At 52.9% G+C, this 20,612-nt stretch overlaps 6 protein-coding genes across 6 annotated transcripts; 2 read left to right on the top strand and 4 right to left on the bottom strand.

Moving 5' to 3' along the window:
* Positions 1–1,520: 1,520 nt before the first annotated feature.
* Positions 1,521–3,108, bottom strand: AAFC00_006829 (uncharacterized protein; the record flags this gene model as incomplete). Its single annotated transcript, XM_069346840.1, has 2 exons — positions 1,521–2,944; positions 3,051–3,108. The coding sequence occupies 2 exons, from the start codon at positions 3,106–3,108 to the stop codon at positions 1,521–1,523; spliced, it is 1,482 nt and encodes a 493-aa protein (XP_069199715.1).
* A 3,654-nt stretch (positions 3,109–6,762) lies between these two features.
* Positions 6,763–7,563, top strand: AAFC00_006828 (uncharacterized protein; the record flags this gene model as incomplete). The annotated part of the gene is made up of 1 exon (XM_069346839.1): positions 6,763–7,563. The coding sequence occupies one exon, from the start codon at positions 6,763–6,765 to the stop codon at positions 7,561–7,563; it is 801 nt and encodes a 266-aa protein (XP_069199714.1).
* Positions 7,564–8,839: 1,276 nt separating this feature from the next.
* AAFC00_006827 (uncharacterized protein) lies at positions 8,840–11,891 on the bottom strand (the record flags this gene model as incomplete). Its single annotated transcript, XM_069346838.1, has 2 exons — positions 8,840–10,667; positions 10,726–11,891. 2 exons carry the CDS (start codon positions 11,889–11,891, stop codon positions 8,840–8,842), a joined length of 2,994 nt encoding a protein of 997 aa, XP_069199713.1.
* Positions 11,892–12,533: 642 nt separating this feature from the next.
* Positions 12,534–14,153, bottom strand: AAFC00_006826 (uncharacterized protein; the record flags this gene model as incomplete). The annotated part of the gene is made up of 3 exons (XM_069346837.1): positions 12,534–12,851; positions 12,906–13,531; positions 13,595–14,153. 3 exons carry the CDS (start codon positions 14,151–14,153, stop codon positions 12,534–12,536), a joined length of 1,503 nt encoding a protein of 500 aa, XP_069199712.1.
* A 975-nt stretch (positions 14,154–15,128) lies between these two features.
* On the top strand, positions 15,129–17,042 carry AAFC00_006825 (uncharacterized protein; the record flags this gene model as incomplete). The annotated part of the gene is made up of 1 exon (XM_069346836.1): positions 15,129–17,042. One exon carries the CDS (start codon positions 15,129–15,131, stop codon positions 17,040–17,042), a length of 1,914 nt encoding a protein of 637 aa, XP_069199711.1.
* A 629-nt stretch (positions 17,043–17,671) lies between these two features.
* On the bottom strand, positions 17,672–20,158 carry AAFC00_006824 (uncharacterized protein; the record flags this gene model as incomplete). Its single annotated transcript, XM_069346835.1, has 3 exons — positions 17,672–19,843; positions 19,900–19,920; positions 19,976–20,158. The coding sequence occupies 3 exons, from the start codon at positions 20,156–20,158 to the stop codon at positions 17,672–17,674; spliced, it is 2,376 nt and encodes a 791-aa protein (XP_069199710.1).
* Between the last annotated feature and the right edge of the window lie 454 nt (positions 20,159–20,612).

Genomic DNA, 20,612 nt, shown 5'->3' with positions numbered 1-20,612 from the left:
ACATACACTCTGACACGCTCTCCCCCTCTCCGTCTAGCATTCACCACCGTTTCAAAAACCAATGAGTGGATCAGTCCACCTTTATGTCGCACGAGTCGTCAACTCCGTTACGAGACACTGTCTCTATACTACTCGTCTCACACCTTCGTGTATGATTTGCAATGTCCGTTAGATCAAGGCATCCAGCCCTTGATCCGTATCCTTGAAGCTTTACGCGCCCACACGCAAGTTCCGTCCCTCACTGAAGGAGACACAGGAGCAGAGGCAGCAGCAGAGGCAGCAGCAGCAGCATCATCATCATCATCAGCAGGAGGTAGTATGGAAGATGTGAGACTGGGTAATCTTCTTTTCAAACACGTGAACGCTGGCATTAGATCTATGGACGAATTGGTCAAGTGGGTTGAGATGTTCGTCAGGTTCAGAGCGCAGCTGCCCGCCAAAGTCGGTATGGTTTATTGGCCTCTCAAAAACAGTACTTATGCTAGAGAGGCAGCAAAAGGGCTGTTGGATCTAGGCAATGAATTTGCCAAGACTGTTGCTGATGTTGACTGCTGTCGTTGTGGTGAAGATGGTAGCAAGATCGGAGATGTGAAGGAGCTTGTGCAACTGAAGAATAGGATCAGAGAGTTTCTGGACGATGAAGCCATAAGAAAAACACTTATCGAGAGTTTGAGGAGTAGCAGGGGCTATGTGGGCAGAGATGCTGGTAACGCCCTCGGGTGGAGAGATGAGATGTGAGATCGCCGTCTCCAGGGAGTCGCGATGAGGGATCCGACATGCGATCGTATCATCACCATGATCGACAATCAACCAGTCAACGTCAGAACAGGAATGTCTACTTTTCTTACTATTCGGAAGCGATACAAATAGATCATCACGAACCGACCGGATACGAATACCTACCTAACGACCCAAAATCGCTCCCTCCGCCTGCTTGTCACGCAACACGGAGGTGCTTCATGACAACGATTATCCCCGTCTCTCTGAATCAGATCTGATGCACTGGGGAGAAAACCAGCCACCAGAGCGACAATCGAGACATCTTCGAGCAGTGGCTCTATGAAGACCCACTCCGTTCCCCTCCACAGCGACAGCTACAGAGGGGCACCGTCCATACGATGATCAGTCCTGCATGGGGACCACGGGGCATGGCAGCAAATTACTTCCAAATGGACGCCTGCTCTCCTGTCCAATACCAGACAAGATGTTCAACTGCAATACGCGGGCACAGCAATGCAATTTCTCCATATGCACAAGGGATTCTAGGATCTTTCTATACACAGGACACATCTTCATTACGAAAGGCATGAAATACAATGCATGGGAAGATACATGACATTAGATAACCATATAGTATGTTTTATCCGAAAGAACATCCAAATTGGCACATTATTAGCTCTCAGCAAGCCATGGTGCGATATTTTCTCCCAGCACAAAACCACCAAGAAGCGCCACGCTCGACCTCGTTGAAAGGAACAGTCCGTAGTCCCAGGCCCCCAAAGTTCAAGATGCATCGAAAATCAAACCATGACTCTCCTCAACCCGCCCGATCCACCAAGTAGTCGTCGACCAGTGACCGCACATCTGCCTCTTCCGTCCTCCCATCTATCCTTCCTACTACCCCCGCCAGCCTCAGCCCACTCCCTGCCCTCTCCAGTCTCGCCAGCTTCATCATCGACGCCTCCCTCTTTGTTTCCCTCCATAAAGGCGATCTGCCGCGGGTGCTCGCCTTCCACCCAGCGGAATATACACGTGTAGCAATACACGTAGCCGGTCTGCGCGGCGGTGGGGGTTTGGATGGACGAGAGGCAGATGGGGCAGTTCTCGGCGTTGTCTGTAGAAGGAGGTGGCACGGTCAGGATGGGCAGGTAGGAAGTGCTGGAGATTGGCGGTGAGGGTGCGCTGCCGGTTATTCCTGTTGCTGGGCTTGTTGCAGTCGCCGCTGTTGATTCGGATTTCTCTGTATCTGCTGCTGCTGCTGCTCCTCCCTTGGCGTCCGAGGTGAATGTTACCCCTGACTTTTCTTTTCCGGCTGGCGGAGTGGGAGCCGGCAGACCGGATATTGTTGGCGGTGGCAGCTCGAGCCCTTCGGCTGCTTTGCGGGACAGCTGGCGCGCAAAATCGCTTGCGTGCCACCATTCGAGAAACTTAAGCGCGAAGATGGAGGTCGGGAGAAGGATCTTGAGACTGGATAGCATTTTGGGGTACACGGTCTCTGTCAATGTTCGCTTGCTTAGCAGGCTCGCTGGTGCTGGAGGTGCGCCGGGTCGTTGGCCTCGAGGTGGCGTGGGTTGAGATGCGAGTTCGATCGCTTTGTGGTCTGCGCCGTTGAGTCGTCGGATCCGAGATCCTATCATCCAGAGGAACGGCGAAGAGTACTTTGTACTATCGAATAGATACAGCAGGTTAAAGGCCAGGAGAGAAAAGTAATAGGCAGCGTTCACACTCGGATACACTTTCCGCAGGAACCACTTGTAGTAGTAGAGCATGCGCTGCTTGATCGAAGCGCCTTGAGGCAGCGTCTCTGAGCGGAACGCAGGCCCCAAGATGTTCGCGCTGGCGGCGTGGATATCGTAACTTTCGTCCAACTTGCGTTTCGCATATGGCAGGGCTACCATGATCGCCAGGTTCATCCATATATCCGAGTGTTTTAGTTTCAGTGTCTCGCGCACTTGATCTGGAGCGCCCAGGGCTGCGCGAGGGACTTCGCCATCTTTCACGCGCAGCACTCGCTCGCGCTTCAATCCATAGAAGTTTTCTGTGAAGCCTCCGCCATATGTCCGTAGGTAGTGACGCTCTACCAGAAGAGATAATAGAGCATATATCTCGTCGAAAGAATTCAGTATCCGCAGGAGATAGCGGGGATGTCGGTGGGTCGCGGTTGCAAGGAGGTATCGCAACGAGGGAGGAATCAAAGATGCGAGTTGTTGCTCAGACAGAAGTTCTTGATTACATTGTCAGTATTTTGCCGTGAATACCTTGTATAAATGTCAAAGATGACGATATGGCAATATGAGTGGATAAATGCATATAAACATGGAAGCACTTACCGAACAACGACGGCTTTTGCTCATCCAGTCCAGACTGGATATTGGTCATGAACTCCATTTTGTAATTTTATAGGTCATTCTGCCATGACAGAAAAAACTTGTGATTTATGTTTCATGTTATTTTCGTTGTCATGCTGCCTTGTTAAATGATTGATACGCAGTCACCAGCCCATTCGAGTCGCCCATGAACCTCGGCTTGTCAGCTTGGCATCCCCGGATAACGCTGCGACTGCGACCACAAGTCGTGAGAGCACACCACCACCATCAACTCTGCTACGACGACTACCACTACCACTCCTGCTGCTCTGTCCTTACGAATACGCTAAGCCATGGGAGCGGGTTCATTCAAGTAGCAAGTCGGAGAGCTTCTGGGTCAAGTGAATCTCTGTTCATGAAACACAAGGTAAAGCCAGACTCACGAGTGTCTCGGCTGAAGCGTGCGATTATTACAGGTCTCAGCATCACAGTATCAAGTCAGTCGTATACCATCATATGGTGGTGGCGAGGTAATCTCCGACATGGACGGCATTCGAGCAGGCACAACAGCAGATGTCGAGAGTTCATCTGAAGTGCAAGTCTCGAGTTGACTACGATGTCCGCCGCGAACTATTCTCTAAAAATTGCTGTGCCATGGTATTAGTAGACTTGGTCTCTTATCGAGGGATGACTGGTCTTGGCGTCTCGAGTCTCACACGACGCAATCACAAGGAATTCGGAGTTGGTAGGTCCTGTGGGTATCAACCAAACTTATTGCAAGCAGTGGCAATACAAATACTCGTGTGCGTCTGAATGACTTGCTTTCCATCTTTCTACGCTGAACGTTCAAACCAAGATCGTATCCAGTACGAAAATCCCCCTTTCCTCCATGCTGTCATCTCGAAGCAAGTGAACAATCCAAGCAGCTCTTTAGGAGCGAAGGTCGATGGATGTTTCCATACTGGTCAGAACATCGAATACGAAAGTTGATGGCTACAATGGCAGGCATTCCGCTGCAGGCCACAATCTGTTCATGATCTTGCCAGGCGAGATCCGTAACATGATCTACCATATGGTTGTGTTGAACCCTACACGCACGGTCGAGATACGTCCCATGGGGAACGACCTCAGCTGTGCGGCATGGGCTCCTCCACCCATCACCCGTGTCAGCCGTCAGATCAGAAGCGAAACAGTCGGCATGTTCTTTACCCAGCAAACATTTCTCTTCTCCGTCCTCAGCTTTGATCCTTTCTTCCCTATCCTCAGGCGTGCGTTGACCTACCTCCGTATTACACATCCAGACGTCCGCCTCGATGGCTTCGAGCTCCAGGTAGGAGGCCATTATCCGATAGCCATGGACAATCTGATCGAATATGCACGCATTTTCGGTGCCTTCGCTGCACAGCTCCCACAAGGACCGGTGCCACTTCGCGGTGTCTATCGCGAGCATTTTGAGCGGTATATACCAGATCGCACGGGCGTGGTTCTTACCATTCCCATAGAGTCTTCAAGGGCTACAGCAGTTTCGTGCTTTCCTTCAAGATTTGGCAACAATGGGACGTGATCTGTACCAGGAGGATCCTGAATTTAATTATGCGCGTTACTGTGGTCGCATCGAAGGCTACTTTGCAGAAGAGGGCATTGGGCCTGGCCATTTCCGAAGATGGATCATCTATGACTGCATGCAGTATTTAGAAAGGGAGAAGAAGGCGAAGTCTATAACTCCTCCGGCCTACGTGTTACGAGCCAGAGGCAGAGGAGAAATCTTGGGTAGATGATAAGATACCTCACTTTTGGGAGAATCGTACGTCCTTTGCCGCAGTGTAATGCAGTTTGTGGTGCTCAATGTAGGGTCAGGCAAAATCGAGTTCTGACTTCTTCGGTCTGACACTGCTAAGTTTCTCGTGTCTGCAATCTGAGCCAATGGTCAGGGGAGGCAGCCAATATGCCGTCCATGTCCGTCGGAATCCTAAATCCGATGATTGCCGGCGTAAGTAGCAAGGGTTCGACTCCGGTGCAGAGATAAGGTATTCAGGCCATGCCGGTGGGACATTTAGGTAGTACAGTGCATAATCTTCAAATTCGGTGGATTGCGGCCGATGAGTGATGCATGCATTCTTAGAGACAGAAGGTGCTCCTTGGAAACTTGCACCGTGCGGGTATTACGTTGGGCTTTCCCAATGCTTTCGTGGGGATGCAACCTGTCCACGGGTCGATCTCCCCATGTTGCGCTGTTGCGGTGTAGGTGCAATGCTCCGAAATAGTCCTGTACTGTGAATTACACCTTCCAGCTATACTTGAGACCGCAGCGCAAGTTCAAGGGTTGAACCACAAGGACCAGGACATCTTCTACTCGATAATTGTGAGAGCTCTCGTCAAGGTTCCGCCGACGGTGCTTTGCAGCTGCAGACAAGTAACGACCAAGGTTCATTGACCGGTGGTCATGGACGGACCGAAGTCGACGTTGATGGGGGAACTTCAGACATGTCTCCCGGACCACCTGCAACGTCTAAAGTACAACGTTGCTCGAGCTTGCGTGGTTCAGAGCTTTGCTGCATATTCGTATACGAGGAACAATTGATCGCTTACCATTGAAGGGCATCGATACAACTTGCCGCTTAGACATGCTCACGAGAGACCATGATGGTTACACGACATATATGCAGCCACGACAGCTGCGTCTCGGCATCTTGTGGCATAGCCGAGCTTGCATGTCCTTGGTATGGACCTTGCAATAAAGCGCAGATGCTCATGTTATACAAAGCAGTCGGAGAGCAGCGAGGAGCAGAAACATCACCGCAGCAACACGAATTGCGGTGGATTTCGCACACAGACACTGGGTCTTTGTTATGCTAAGAAGCAGCCAAACTAAACAATAGAAACTACTGTACCCAGTTCCACGGACTTCTATATATCACGATAGTGGTGTGCAGTGATGTTAGACTGACGTTCCTCACACGTATTGAGGCTTACGTTTCTCCACTGTGAATCGAGGCTACTGGTGCTCAGAGATCGGGCGATTCTTGTACTTTTCCATCTTTTCTTGAGCACAATGAGGTTGTCGAGAGTAACGGGCCGAATGCTTTGCAAGTATTTCATATCTCTACATCTCGATCGCGGCGGCGAAAGTTACGTGGGGCCTCGTTGCTGGAAGCTCGAGCTCTAAATATTTATGGTGAGGACGGGCCACATCGGAGAAGCGTGCCGACGTCATGTTCTTGGCTCGATAAAGCTCGCCAGTGAGCAGGGCAAGCGATATCTTGCCATCAATGGGATCTCTACGTTTACTTTTCTTATATGTAGAAAAGACTGCTATCGGGAGACAGGACTCGGCAAAATAGCAATTGTAGACCCTAAATACAAGCTCATTCCGTGATCTGCAAACGGTAAGCCCTACAGATGCACTGTAAGAATTACAGCTCTGTCAAGATGGAGCTTGTAGCACCCTCGGCACCATCATGCGATGCATTGAGCAGGACATGGCGCACGGGCTATCAATATCCCTCTCCCCCCGCCTTATGAGGTCACTTGATATCTGCAACAGCTGGGTGTACTGTAGCCCCTCCTGCCTGCGCTGCCCCTCTTAAGAGCAGCTCTTTCCCTCCTCTTGTTCCCTTTTTCTTATCTCAAATACATCCTTCTCATCTATTCTCCCATATACCAATTATTTCTAACTATCCCCGAAAGCCACTTTTAATCTTTCAAAAGAACTTTATATCTCTACCCACCTTCCACAATGCCTCAACAAGTCCCCAAGGGTGAGAAGCTCCTCGACCTTTTGTCCCTCAAGGGCAAGGTCGTCATCGTCACTGGTGCCTCCGGTCCCCGCGGTATGGGTATCGAGGCTGCTCGCGGTTGCGCCGAGATGGGCGCCGACGTTGCCATCACTTACGCTGGCCGTAAGGAGGGTGGCGAGAAGAACGCTGCTGAGCTCGCCAAGGAGTACGGTGTCAAGGCCAAGGCCTACAAGCTCGACATCTCCAAGTACGAGTCTGCCACTCAGCTCGTCGAGGAAGTGATCAAGGACTTCGGCAAGATTGACGCCTTCATTGCCAACGCTGGTCGCACCGCCGACTCTGGAGTCCTCGAGGGCTCCGTCGAGGCGTGGCACGAGGTCATCCAGACCGACCTTAACGGCACTCTCTACTGCGCCAAGGCTGTCGGTCCTCACTTCAAGAAGCAGGGCTCCGGCTCTTTCGTCATCACTTCGTCGATGTCTGGCCACATTGCCAACTTCCCCCAGGAGCAGACCTCATACAACGTCGCCAAGGCTGGATGCATTCACTTGGCCAAGTCTCTCGCCAACGAGTGGAGAGACTTTGCCCGTGTCAACTCCATTTCCCCTGGATACATTGACACCGGTCTCTCTGACTTTGTCGAGAAGGATGTCCAGGACCTCTGGATGTCCATGATCCCCATGGGCCGTAACGGTGACGCCAAGGAGCTCAAGGGCGCCTACGTCTACTTTGCCTCTGACGCCTCCACCTACACCACTGGCTCTGACCTCCTCATTGACGGTGGTTACTGCTGCCGATAGATGCCTCGCCAATTTTTGGTGAAGGCGGTTTGTCGCGAACAAAAAGCTCGACTCTCTAATATCCGCAACAGTGAAGCCAGGAGCTTCAGTGGATGTTATGATTGATGCGATGACGAGAAGAAGATCGGTGGATTACGAACCCATGGCCTCCGTATCAGGATGGCACGATTGTAAATGAAATATACATACAATTTAAGAAATGAAGTAATAAAAACTTTAGTAACATACATTTTGGCGTCCTTGTCTCTGTTGTTGCCTGCTTGTATATGAGGAGAAGTGCATATCCCCAGCTTTTGACGAGTGTTGATGATCTATGAAGTCTCCATGGAAGACTACTGATAGACGACGGACGACAGAGAGTCCAGTCAAGCGTAGACAAGACACCAGTCAGTATAATCCAGACACCGCATCCCACACCAGGGCAGTGAGTGTACAAATTTCTGACAAGCAGTCCGACCAAGCGCAAACGATGTACAGTATGCAGTGTAACGTAATATAGCATAGCACAGCATCTCACATCACGCCGCAGCAGCATCACGCCGCAGCAGCGCTGACTTCCACACCGAGCTTCTCCGATGAAAGAGGATTAGATCTCGGATAACGAGGTGAGGCAAGGTACTGTACAGACCGTTTGAGACTTCCACAAACGAAGCCAAGAGACTCCAATAGTCCGGTAGCGAACATGGATACAGGTGATGTACAGTAGGGTGTGGGACAGGGTCGCCCTCTCGCTCAATTCATTGATCTACTATCCATTTACTTTATCCCCGTACCCAGCCAGCCATTCATCGAGTGATGTACAGACCGACCCGTCCACACCGGGGCGCGCGTATGCTCCTTCATTTAATCCTCAAGCAAGACGACTAAGAAAGGTAGACACCCATCACACGTCTATCCTAGGAAAGATGGGGAGCACGTGGAATACAGTACATTTCCGTTCATTTCATCGCTAAACAGATCCGGTCGCACCACAACATGAGAAAAACAAGGAGCAAGAAAAGGTAAGGTAAGGAAAGGTAATCAGATCATGATATTCATCGTCTTGTTTCCTTCTCTTCGTCTTGTTGCTACACATTTGAGCAAGATATGGTACATGGAAACACAGCAAAAAACACGCTTGGTGGGGGTATCTGCTTTTTTTCAGTGAAGAAAGCGAAAAAGATGAAACACGTATAGTCATGTCCAAGTAAGAGACAAAAAAGAAAAAGAAAAGATCGTACGCGCCGTGAGAATCCACAATGGACCTCCTCCTGAACAAGTGATATACAGTAAGCAATCAATCGAGGGCCTTCAGCGCCGCTTCCCGTCGCTTCTGCACCAGCGCGGGCGTGACGCTGCGGCCGAGCACCCAAGACGCATGCACTAGACCGTCAATAGACACGCCGGCGCCCATGTGCCTGTCCAGAACCTGATACAGGTGCGCGGCGCTGGACGTGTCGAGCAGCCTGTCCTCGTTGATTTTGAGCAGGGCCAGAGCGACACGTAGAAGGTACGTGCTCTGGGCTGGGATGGAAAGCACCACGTCCCAGACGCGGAATAGAGCTTCGATGGATAAAGTCGAGGCGAAGGCTGTGATGAGCCAGTTGATGGGCACGGTCTGGTCGTCGGGCAGTTGCAGACTGTCCATGTGGGCCGACAGCTTCGGCATCAGATGCCTGATGAAGGAGCGCAGAACTGTGATATCCGCACGAGGACCTTTGAGGCTGCTGTCGCTCCGAGCGAAGTACTGCGGCGGCAGCACGCTTTCGATCAGATAGGTGAACACCCAAAAGGCCTGTTCCGTGGCCGGCATGGCCAGCATGAGGTATCCGGCGATGAGGTTGAAGCCCTGTATGTACCCCATGTCCGGATTGCGGACGGCGAAAGCACGCAGCACGGAGGCCAGCTCCTCGGGTGTCGCTCTCCCGGCGAATCTAGCACCTCGACTCTGCCGAAACAAGATGTTGTTGGTCAGAGTGCGCGTCTTGTCGGCGTTGATGTCACCCTTGACTCCGCCGAACGACAGGCCCAAAGCATCCTCGCCGAGGCTGTCGAATTCTTTCTTGTAGGCAGCAAATGCTTCTGGGCTGTAGTGGATCTTGCCTTCGGCGTTCTCGAGCCAGATCTTTGCACGGAGCTTCATCGGGATGCCACCCAAGACGAACTTGATGAATTGGTCTTGGTGCTGGTTGCTGGCTAGGTTTGCAATGCCAATACTGCTAGAGCTGAACGTGTTGGCGCGGTGGCGATGGTGCTCGACAGCAGATGCGCTCGCGGAGCTGGGCAGCAGACGTGATAAGCGGTTGGAGGATGAAGCCGTGCCATCGATCTGGTTGATCAGACGCAGCCAGGCCATGTTTCGGTCGCGTTGTAGAGCGGAATACTCGGCGGAGATCTCGTCGCGCAGCTGCTCGGCGATGGCTTTCACGTCGTCCTCGGTGACCATGTTGTTGAAGGTGGCATCCGAGTGCTGCTCGTCGTCCGACTCGTCGTCACTTCCAGATGCAGTAGAGGGTCGGGCACCTCCATGGCGAGCCTGCGTGGGTATGCGAGACAAGAGACCCAGGCCACCACTTATGCTGAGGTAATCGTACCATGACTTGGACGGCGCAGCTGAAGCATCAAGAGCAGTCGGATCCGCGGGCGAGAGAAGTGCATCTAGCGAGGCAGATAGATCGGCTTCATCAGTATCGACAGAAATCATCGAGCTGGGCCTTGGCGTAGCGGCAGATCTGGAGGTAGGGGCGAAGATGCGGTGATAATCGTCAATGGGCAGGTCGTTCTTCCTGGCCCAGTACTTGATATGGCTGTAGACACGTTGTCTGTCAATGATGAAACCATAGTTGTCGCAGACAACTTGGGGGAACAAGGTCATCAGCTTGTCCATGGTAAGCAGGGGAGGAGGCAGCTTTTCTTCGTCAATCTTCTGCTCCATCTCCATGGGCGCAAGGGCGGAAGGTGGCTCGGCGATGCTCGGGGAGCGTAGACTTTGCGGCTTGGGGCTCGGCAGAGGGTTTGCGAAGATGGATGCACGCTTGGCGGGAGCGTCCCTGGGGATTTTGGTGGAGCCTCCACCGCCACCAAAGACTGACCAGAAGCCTGTGCGTTTGTTCTCGACGGTGGCACTGATCATCATGTTAGTGTTTTTGTTGATTGTGTAGAGAAAGGCGGCTTTCGACTCACGCTTGGGGATGTGGATGGGTGAGGCGGGCGGAGCGCGTGGCCATGTCTTGCTCTTCAGGACGCGGCTCGACAGACTGGAGGAGCAGCTTGCCGCTGCTGCTGTTGACGCTGCTGGAGCTCTTGACGCTCTTGAAGCTTCGGGTGCTCTTGTTGCGGGACAGAGTGGGCGAGGTGTGATGAGGGTCAGGGTCAGGCTCAGCGGCGGAGTAGAGCGAGTCGATTCTCGTGTGGCCGTCGGGGGAATTCTCCCCGCTGGCTTCGGCGAGGGCAGCCTGGACGTCGTCGCTGTACGTGCGTGTGATGTCGCTGGCGTCGCGAAACAAACTCTGGACCTTCCTGTCTGCCGCGAGTCTGCTGATGCCGTGGACGGTGGTCAGATGCTCCTTGAAGATGAAGGCGCACTGGTCTGTCTTCTTGCGCAAAATGGAGATCTCGGCATCCTTGTCTGCAAGATCCCTCGCCAGGGTGTGGATGATGTGTGAGACGCCGCCAGCACGACGGACAAAAGTGCCGATTTCTCTTCTGCTCAGATTGGCCAAGACTTGGGGGTTGGTGCGGTAGGTGTTGAGGTCGTCTGGGAACAGGGCTGGCCGGTGCTCGTCCTGGTCGTCCATGAGCATGTTGTGCAGTGAACGTGAGGCCTGAGACACGGCATAGCCGACACTTTCGTCACGCTCGCCGTCACGCTTGCCGTCGCCGTGCTGGCTCTGGGCGGCGGCCTCGCTGCGTTGGTCCGGGGCAATCGAGTTCTCGAGGGCGATTGAGTTCTCGCGGTGCGGAGCAAAGATGGAGCGCGAGCGTTTGCTGGAGGAGCCGGAGCGTATTGATACGGCGTCACTCAGCCTCTTGACCGCCGTCGCCGTCGCTGTCGCCGTCGCCGTCGCCGTCGCTGGGGCGAGGGAGGGCGCTGTCCGGTGGTGGTCATCGCTGGCCTTTGTGCTTCTGCTCCTGCTCTTGCTCCTGCTCCTGTCTGGCTCTGACGAGCGGCTCGTGCGTTGACTGGGAGGCGAAAAGGGCTCGAAGGAGGTGAAGGTGGTTCCTTCCTGTGGGCGTCCGGCGCTCTGCAGGGATTGGTTTGATCTGCGCGATCTCGGCTTGACTCTCTGTGTTGACGAGTGTCGAGTGGACGATGGTTGGCGCCGAGAAGGTCGCCCTTCTTCGCCCATCTTTGTTGAGTTCTTGATTTCGTGCTTTCTTGTTCACAGCCGATGGAACTGATCCTTGATCCTTGATCCTTGATCCTTAATCCTCGGGCGTCGCGTGCGTGTGTTTAGATCTTCGGACAAACGCTCCGACCATCAGTCACCGTCTGTCTCTGTCGTCATCGTTGATTCGATCAACTTACGGTGCTTGTACGAGTACGGTAATTACCTACCTTAATTGCAAAGGTACATCCATTGACATTGCCATTGCCTGGGATAAGGTACAGTAATTAGTCCAGTACTGCCCTTCGTATATGTATATGACAGCTCTCTTTTCCTGCTGACAGAAACACACCCTCGTCCAAGCCAGAGACAGGCACATATGCATACGCACCATCTGCCCAGACAATCCAAGCAATACGGCAATCGTGCAGGATCGCCCCTAGCCAGCAAGGACCAGCGCCTGGCCTGCGACATTCTGAGCCCACATCTTCGTCATGGACATGCCATACATAATTATATGTCAATCGTTGGCAATTCCAATTCCTCGTGCTCTGACGCTGCTACTGCGCCACGAGCATCTCGATTAAGCTATCTGATTGTCGGCACCTTCTTTCTCTGACGGCCATTGTTGCTTCATGTTTATTGCCCGTCGAGTCGAGGCGTCTACACTGCCCGTCTGTTGACCCTCACATGAATTCCCCGCTGCATGACGAACCAGTAGCATGTCTCCGACCACACCGCATCCGGGTCTGCCAGCTCTATGTTGTGATGCAAAAACAATGTCGGGATGAGTTTCGACATTTCCATCCACGACAGGTTCCTGCCGAGACACATACGTGCGCCACTTCCGAAAGCAAAGAAGAAGCGCCGCATGTCTCCCGTATCCTCCTTGAGCCAGCGATCAGGACGGAAAACCTCGACATCATCTCCATATACCGCCTTGTCGCGATGAATCACCCAAGGATTCGCCCCGATTACAGTCTGTATCCGTGTCAGCCTTCTATCGTAGTGCCTTGCTCAGCTCATATGACCTACATTCGAAGGCAAGAATGTCCCACCAATCACAGTGCCACCCTGCGGCACCACTCTCGGTAAACTCATTCCTACTGCTGGGTGACACCTCAAAGCCTCATACATGACTGCTTGCAGATAAGGCATCTTCTCCGCCTCACTAACCTTGATCGGATCGCTCAGTGTTCCCGCTCTTCTTCCTTCATCAATCTCCTGCACTAGACGCTGCTTGTATTGAGGATTCTTCAACAAGTAGTAAATGATAGCACGCACAGATATGGCAGTAGTGTCCGAGCCCGCGAAGATGTTGCTTGTCGCCATGGACGCGATGGCTGCATCGTCAAGCTCGCCACCTTTCTCTGTTTGTGCTCTGAACAGTTTGGATAATATGTCCTTGCGGTCGCTACCCCGGCCTTTGCGTGAGTTGGCCTCCTTCAGCGCAAGCGTACGGATGGAGCCATGTCTGTTGTTCAAGCTCAACTTGTTACCAATGAATCTACTCAAGCGATCGTTGAGCCAGAAGATCCACGGAATCTGTCCAACCCAGGCTGCAGACTGTAAAGCATTCTCAATCTGCGCGAACGAGCCATCGTCCATAGTAGCGTCCATGAACCCGAAAGACCTAGAGAAGCTGACTTCACCAATAACATCTGCACGCTTGTGAGCTTACATGGTGACAAAGTGTAGAACAGACAGATCCATGATCGACTCACCAAAGGCAAACAGCTGTACCCAATAGCCCATGTCGACAACCTGACCTTGCAAGCCATCCATCACATCCATGAATTTACGTACACAGTCGTCCACATAGGGTTCGAGATCCTTGAGACTGGTCATGGAATATGCAGAGCTGATCAGGCTTCTCTGCTTCCCGTGCAGCTTCTCATCGCGTTCGGCGAACAGGTCGAACTTGCGATGACCTTGCCAGACAGAGTACCAGTCACTCTTGTTGAACTTTGTGCCAGCTCCATAAATTGTCTTGATAGCAGACAGATCAGAGACGCTTACTTCGTTCGGACCGGTTCGTACAAGCTTGCCATGTTTTTCGTGAAGAGCGATCATGGTTCGATGCATGTCGCCATCCCAGCTGTGTTTGACCATCCATAATCGCGTGAGACTGGCCCAGAACGGACCCGGTACAGAGGCGAGAGGATGGAACCAGCGCTGATAGATCACGTATGCTACAGCAGCAACAAGCACGATGAGCGAGTAGAGGACAGGACTGTGTCCTGGGCCGACCAACGGGCCACGATCAGTATCAAACACAGGCATTGCTTAAAGACAACAAAATGGTGCTGTTACTGGCATGTCCAAGGCCGATGCGACTGTACAGTATATATACGCGCGGTGGTTACACTTTAAAGCATGTTTGAGTTCCCCTCACCTCGACGTACAGCACTGTAGTGTACAGTATTTGTACAGCAATCGGCTCATACTGTACACTAAATACAAAGTTTACTTGTTGCATGGATCTACAATCCAATACGATGAGGGGGTCATCACGAGGGTTCTCGACGACTGAGACTGACATGACACAACTGTAAAGCAACCCCACACCAACCTCGAAGCTTGGCCAGTATGACACGGCACAAGACAACCTTAATAAGAAAAACCGCTGTGCCGTCACTCGTCGAGGGCATGCTTCTCCAGATTTCTCCGGAAACGCAGCGGGTGGGCCATATTATTGTTCGTCCAGCGCCAGTGAGTGGGGACAGCCAATGAGCGGCAGTTGATTTGACAGAAACGGAGATGGGGACAGAAAAGCGCAAAAGGGGCGGCACCACATCCGCACCGAAAAGGGCCAAAAGCAATGCCGGCTGGACCGCTGACCGTACGGCAGGATGGATTGCGAATTCGGGATATGCTGTTTCGGCGGCCAAACCTCCCTAGACACGTCGAATCTGGAGCTGACCTGGGGTTCCCGCTAGGATCGTCCCCGCAATATGTAATCCCGCGGCAGTCAAGTCTTGCGAACTCGGCTTCCTAGCTCCTATGCTACTCGACCCGAGTTTGTATTTCGTTTTTGCCGTAGAGGGCTCGTAGGTAAGAAGGTAGGTGGATGATGCTCTGGCTATCGTAGTATATAAGAACTCGGCAGTCCCACGACCAGAACTTCCCGTTCCAATTGTCTCATCATTGTCTCTTTTCTCTCAACTCTCCAATCCCCCATCTATCTCTTCACGCCTATCTTCAATAGCTGTATAGAAGGACCGAAGAGAGACTGTCCCTGTCAATTTGCTGTTCATAATGTCCGTCGAAAAGTACGATATTGTCATAGTCGGAGCGGGTCCCGTTGGCCTGCTCCTCTCCACCTGTCTCGCAAGATGGGGCTACAAGATCAAGCACATTGACATGAGACCCGAGCCCACCTTGACCGGACGAGCAGACGGAATCCAACCGAGATCCCTCGATCTCCTCCGCAACATGGGTCTCAAGCGCGCAATCATGGCACACGAGCCTGCAAAGGTGTACGAGGTGGCTTTCTGGGATCCCTCCGAGAGCGGCAAGGGCATCCACCGCACTGGCAACTGGAAATCATGCCCTTCCTTCATTGATGCAAGATACCCATTCACCACCCTTCTCCACCAGGGTCTGATCGAGCGCGTCTTCATCGCCGACATGGAGAAGTACAACGTCCAGGTGCAGCGACCGTGGACGATCACCGGCTTCAAGAACGACGGAGCCGACAAGGAGTACCCTGTGGAAGTCAATCTCGCACACGTCGACGGCACCGCGAAGGAGACGGTCAGAGCCAAGTACCTGTTCAGCGGAGAGGGCGCGAGGAGTTTCATCCGCGCCCAGCTCGGAATCGGCATCACCCACAAGGACCCCATCCAGCACGTCTGGGGTGTCATGGACGGTGTCGTGCGAACGAACTTCCCCGATATCAAGATGAAGTGCACCATCCACTCCGACGCCGGTTCCATCATGGTCATTCCCCGTGAGGACAACATGGTCCGTCTCTACATCCAGATCGCCTCTTCGACCGACCCGGACTTCAACCCTCGCAAGACCGCCACCACCGAGGAGGTGCAGAACTTCGCCAAGAAGATCATGAAGCCCTACGAGATCTCATGGGACCGTGTCGAGTGGTACTCTGTCTACCCTATCGGACAAGGTATTGCCGACAAATATACTCTTGACGAGCGCGTTTTCATGGGCGGAGACTGCTGCCACACCCACTCCCCCAAGGCCGGCCAAGGCATGAACACTGCCTTCCTCGACGCCGTGAACCTGGCATGGAAGATTCACCACGTCGAGTCTGGCTTCGCCGACCGCTCAATCCTTTCGTCCTACGAGTCCGAGCGCAAGCTCATCGCCGAGAACCTCCTGAACTTCGACGCCGCCTACGCTAAACTCTTCTCCACCCGCCAGCCCTCCGCAGGCGAGATCGGCAGTGCAACCGCAACAGCGGCAGAGCAGCAACCCCAAGAGGAGAACCAGTTCATCAAGATGTTCAAGGAGAGCTGCGAGTTCACCTCGGGATACGGAGTAGCCTACAACCCCAACATCTTCAACTGGAGCCCCGAGCACCCGGCCAAATCCCCTCTCTTCCTCAGCTTCGCCGACAAGACGACCACCCAACGCACCGGCCGCATCATGACAGCCTCGACCGTGACCCGCGTCGCCGACGCCAACGTCGTGCACCTCGAGCAAGAAGTGCCCCTGAACGGCAGCTACCGCATCTTCCTATTCGGCGGCAAGCCGTCCAAGACGCAAAAAGCCATCGCGGACTTCGCCGCCGGCCTGGCCAAGAAAACCTCCTTCTACAGCGCCTTCGGCCACCTAGACTCGGACAAAGTCTCGTACCACGAGCGCCACAACCCACACTCGCCCTTCTTCACAATCTGCACCATCTTCAACGCCGCGCGCGAGGCCATCGAGGTCCGCGAGCTCCTCCCCGAGCTCATCGCGCGATACTTCGACCACGTCTACGCAGACGACATCTGGGACCAGCGCGTGCCGGACGCCAAGGCCGCCGCGCACGCCAAGATGGGCCTCAGCGAGGAAGATGGCGGCGTCGTCGTCGTCAGACCCGATGGCTATGTCTCTGCTGTCGTCAAGCTCGTCGAGGGCTCCGGCACTGTGGACGCGCTCAACGACTTCTTCGCTGCGTTCTCGACCAAGAGCCTCGGTGGCGGCGAGAAGGCTAGCCTTTGAGTTGCAGATGTCTTCGTGCTAGGACCCCTCGTCGTGAGGAAGAGAGAGCCTGGAGTGATTCCAAGCGGTCTTTGTTGTTTCGATACCTAAACAGATTCCTCCAGCACACATATTACTTCTGTTGCTGGGGTTTTTGTTCCGTCGTCGTTGTCGTCGTAGTCTTTTGGAGGGAGCGTCCTTTTTGCTCCTCCTTTTGTCTGTTGTACATAGCGAGCATTTGCGTATTTTTTTTATTTTTATTTCTTGTCAAATAACCTTTTTTGATATCTATACCAAAATCTCAGAAAAACAAATTCACAAAATCTGTCCATTCTTCGCTGTTCGTTATAATTGACTGTGTCGTAATCTGATCATGGACTTTCTCGGTGGTTTCCTGAGATGAGGTCGGTGCCTTAGGAAATCACTTGGATTCGTTTGAGCATGTGTAGTAAGCCAAAACACTTTTTTTGAAATCCATTTGTTCGAAGCAAGTCTCATCATGCCAAGCCAAGCCAGATCTAATCAAACTCATCTGCCAATGAACTTGCTCATCTATAGTATGCCGTCCACAGTCTTCATCATTAATCGAAGCACTGGAATCATACTGAAGTACATATAATTAAAGTCCCTTGTCCAAATGATCGTCCTGATCATTGATACCCAGCACCCGGATAACCGCCGCCACCACCTCCTTGATGATCGTGATGATGATGGTGGTGTTGTTGTTGTGGGATTGGTTGCCCATATTCATCGAACCTCTGCTGCTGGCCCTCCCAGCCTTGCTGCGGAGGAGGTCCTCCCCAGCTTTGTTGGGGAGGCGGTTGACCCCATTGCTGCTCAGGTGGAGGACCTGGAGGTGGCTGTCCACCCCAACCGAACTGCTGGGGAGGCGGTGTTGGCTGACCGTACTGTCCCTGTGGCGGCCCTTGGTAGCCGACTTCGTAGCCCTGCTGGTATGCACTTGGATATGCGTAAGGATCACTGTGCGCAAAGCCTGCTGGTGCTTGGGGAGGTGGCTGTTGCTGCGAGTACTTCTGCTCGTACTTGTGGCTATACTCTTGCTGACCGAAAGACGAGCTGTGTTGGGGTTGCTGGAATGTCTCCTCCGGCGCGTTGTACGCAGAGTGGCTATGCTGTGGGGTCGAGGAGTGGTTTCCCGCCGAAGAGTCAGGATCGTTTCTCTGACCCCATCCGCCTTGCTGTTGTTGCTGTCCACCTCCTAGACCAGGGAAGTTTGACACGTTGATAGCCCCACTGTGTGCATGTCCACCACCAAGGTGAGGGTTGACACCACCGGTGTGGTTACGTCCGGCTCTGACACTCTCTGAACTAAGGACTTCGTCCAAGTTTCCGCGGTAGTTGTGAGACCACTTCTCGACAACACGGAACATGTTGTTGTGTATCTCGCAGTTGCGGTCTCGGGCTGCAGGGTGATGGAAGACACGAATCACATCATCCAGAATCTGCTGCTCGTTCACGTCGGGATGGTCCCATGCGTAGATGACACGAGGAGCGACGTACTGGACAATGGCGACAGCTACTTCGCCAGCGGGCTCGTTCAGAATGTTGGAAAAGTGATCCTTCGAAAGCAGAGAATGAGTGGGGTCGGAACACTGTTGATTAGTCCAGACCTCGTACTGATGCTTACCGCTCGAATCGACGACGGCATAACTTCCCTGCTTGAGTTGTTCAGACGCAGCGGCTATGAGAGGAGTGATATAAGGTGCTAGCAGACCCATGACGAACATGGTGACTTTCTCAGTGATCTTCTCGATGAAGTCCTCCAAGCCTGGAATCTTTGAGATGATACCGTTGATCGAACGGACAACCTTATCTCGGAACTCTAGGATAGGGTAGATCTTTGCGATAACGACTTGCGGATCAGTACCGGCCATTGAAGCAGGATTTATCCCACGATCTTGATTGTAGTCAGACTGGTCATCGAAGCCACGGGAGCCGCTGAAACCAGAGTTCTGTGAGGCTTGCTGATCTGATGCTGACTGCAGGCTGATGGCTTCCTGGATAAGACTGCCTGTGCCAGGAATCTTGTCCAGTAGACCGGTCAATGCTGAGAGCTCACCACCATCTCTACCTCCACGCTTTCCCGAAGCGCTTGCATCAGTGAGGGCGGTCTGCATCTCGTCGACCTCACTCTGTGTGACGTGATCGGTGGCTTCACCGAGGACCGAATGCAAGAAGTCGACGCCACCGAAGGTTCCCGTGACAAGAGGATACACATGCTTTCCATGAAGATTGATCATGGTGTCTGTGCCAACGTGCGGAAATACGTTGTTGTGACCAAGCTCTCGCAAAGCTAGCTCAGTGTAATTGGTGTGAGCACCGAAGTCCTCGAGACAATGCAGACCCTGACCAAGGCAGCGCAAAGCCTCGCAAAGATCTTCCTCGCGGCCCTTGTTGGCTCCGTGTGTATACATCCTGCCATAGTGAATAGCACGGGCAAAACTGTACCTGATGTAACCAGCTGATGTAGACCAGCCACCAGACTCGTTGGCAATGTAGTTCTTCATACCTGTGCTAGGGTCGATGTCAAGCTCGATCTGCTCGACAGGACCACGGAGCCTCTGGTCGAAGTGACGGGCGTCCTGGTTATCGGCATAATCTTTGGGGTTGTCGATATGCTCCTCTGGACGGTAAACCCCGAGGCGCTCCTCTGTAACCTCGAACTCGCCAGTGGCATAGCCAAATGACATGAAGGCCAGGACCCAGACAAGGATTCTGATGGTGCTAGAAGGGACGCCTTTGAGTGTGCCCACATCGACTGCTTGACTGTAGTCACGCAGCCAGTTGCCAAAGTAAACACGCTAAGGAGGTGTCAGTTGGGCTCATATTGTACTTCCCCCTTATTCGTTTCTCTTACCTTGACCATCATCGATGTCCACTTCTTAATGTCAGCAAGACAACATGATACATTTGAGAATACAATCGTGGCTTACTTTGTGCTTCTTCAGAAACTCAACTGTCTTGAGCATATCTTCGATATCTCCATGACGCCAGTTGCGGCCTTCGACTTTAGAGATGGAAGCGATGTTTCCAGCTCCAAACGCATCTGCAGGTGTGGCAAACAGTGCGAGCGCCACCGCGATGCAGAGCACAACTAGAAGCATTTTGTTCGCCATTATCGTGTCTGCTTGTAGGGACAGAGTCAGAAAGGGTTGATAGATAAATCAATTGTTCAAAGGGCAATGGAGCTTTATGAAGTCCCTTTAGGGTCGGCTAGTCAGCCGAGCGATTACGTAGGGAGGCTGAGCCGAGACGGCGAAAGGTTGCAAGGTTGATGAATATAGATCAGGATCACTCGGTGAGAAGGAAGGATGTCTACCTGTAGTTTTGTTCGGTAGGAGGAGACGGGAGGGCCCGATCGGGAATACAAGACAGCTTACCTCCTGTTTTCTATGACAAAAACTTGTCTGAGGACGTAATCACTTGGTGGGCACAACAAACACGAATGGAGGGGTGGGAGACCAGAAGGTGGTGGGGGTGTGCCAAGGCCAAGGCCATCACGAGTCATGATGCCAAGAGTTATGGGGACTATGACATGGATGCAGGGACTTTTATGGATTTTGAAGATGC

This window comes from Neodothiora populina, assembly GCF_041146345.1.
Source record: "Neodothiora populina strain CPC 39397 chromosome Unknown canker_contig_8, whole genome shotgun sequence".
Lineage (NCBI taxonomy): Eukaryota > Fungi > Ascomycota > Dothideomycetes > Dothideales > Dothioraceae > Neodothiora > Neodothiora populina.
Note: the sequence above shows the minus strand (reverse complement) of the source record. Positions and strands in the feature narration are given on the sequence as shown.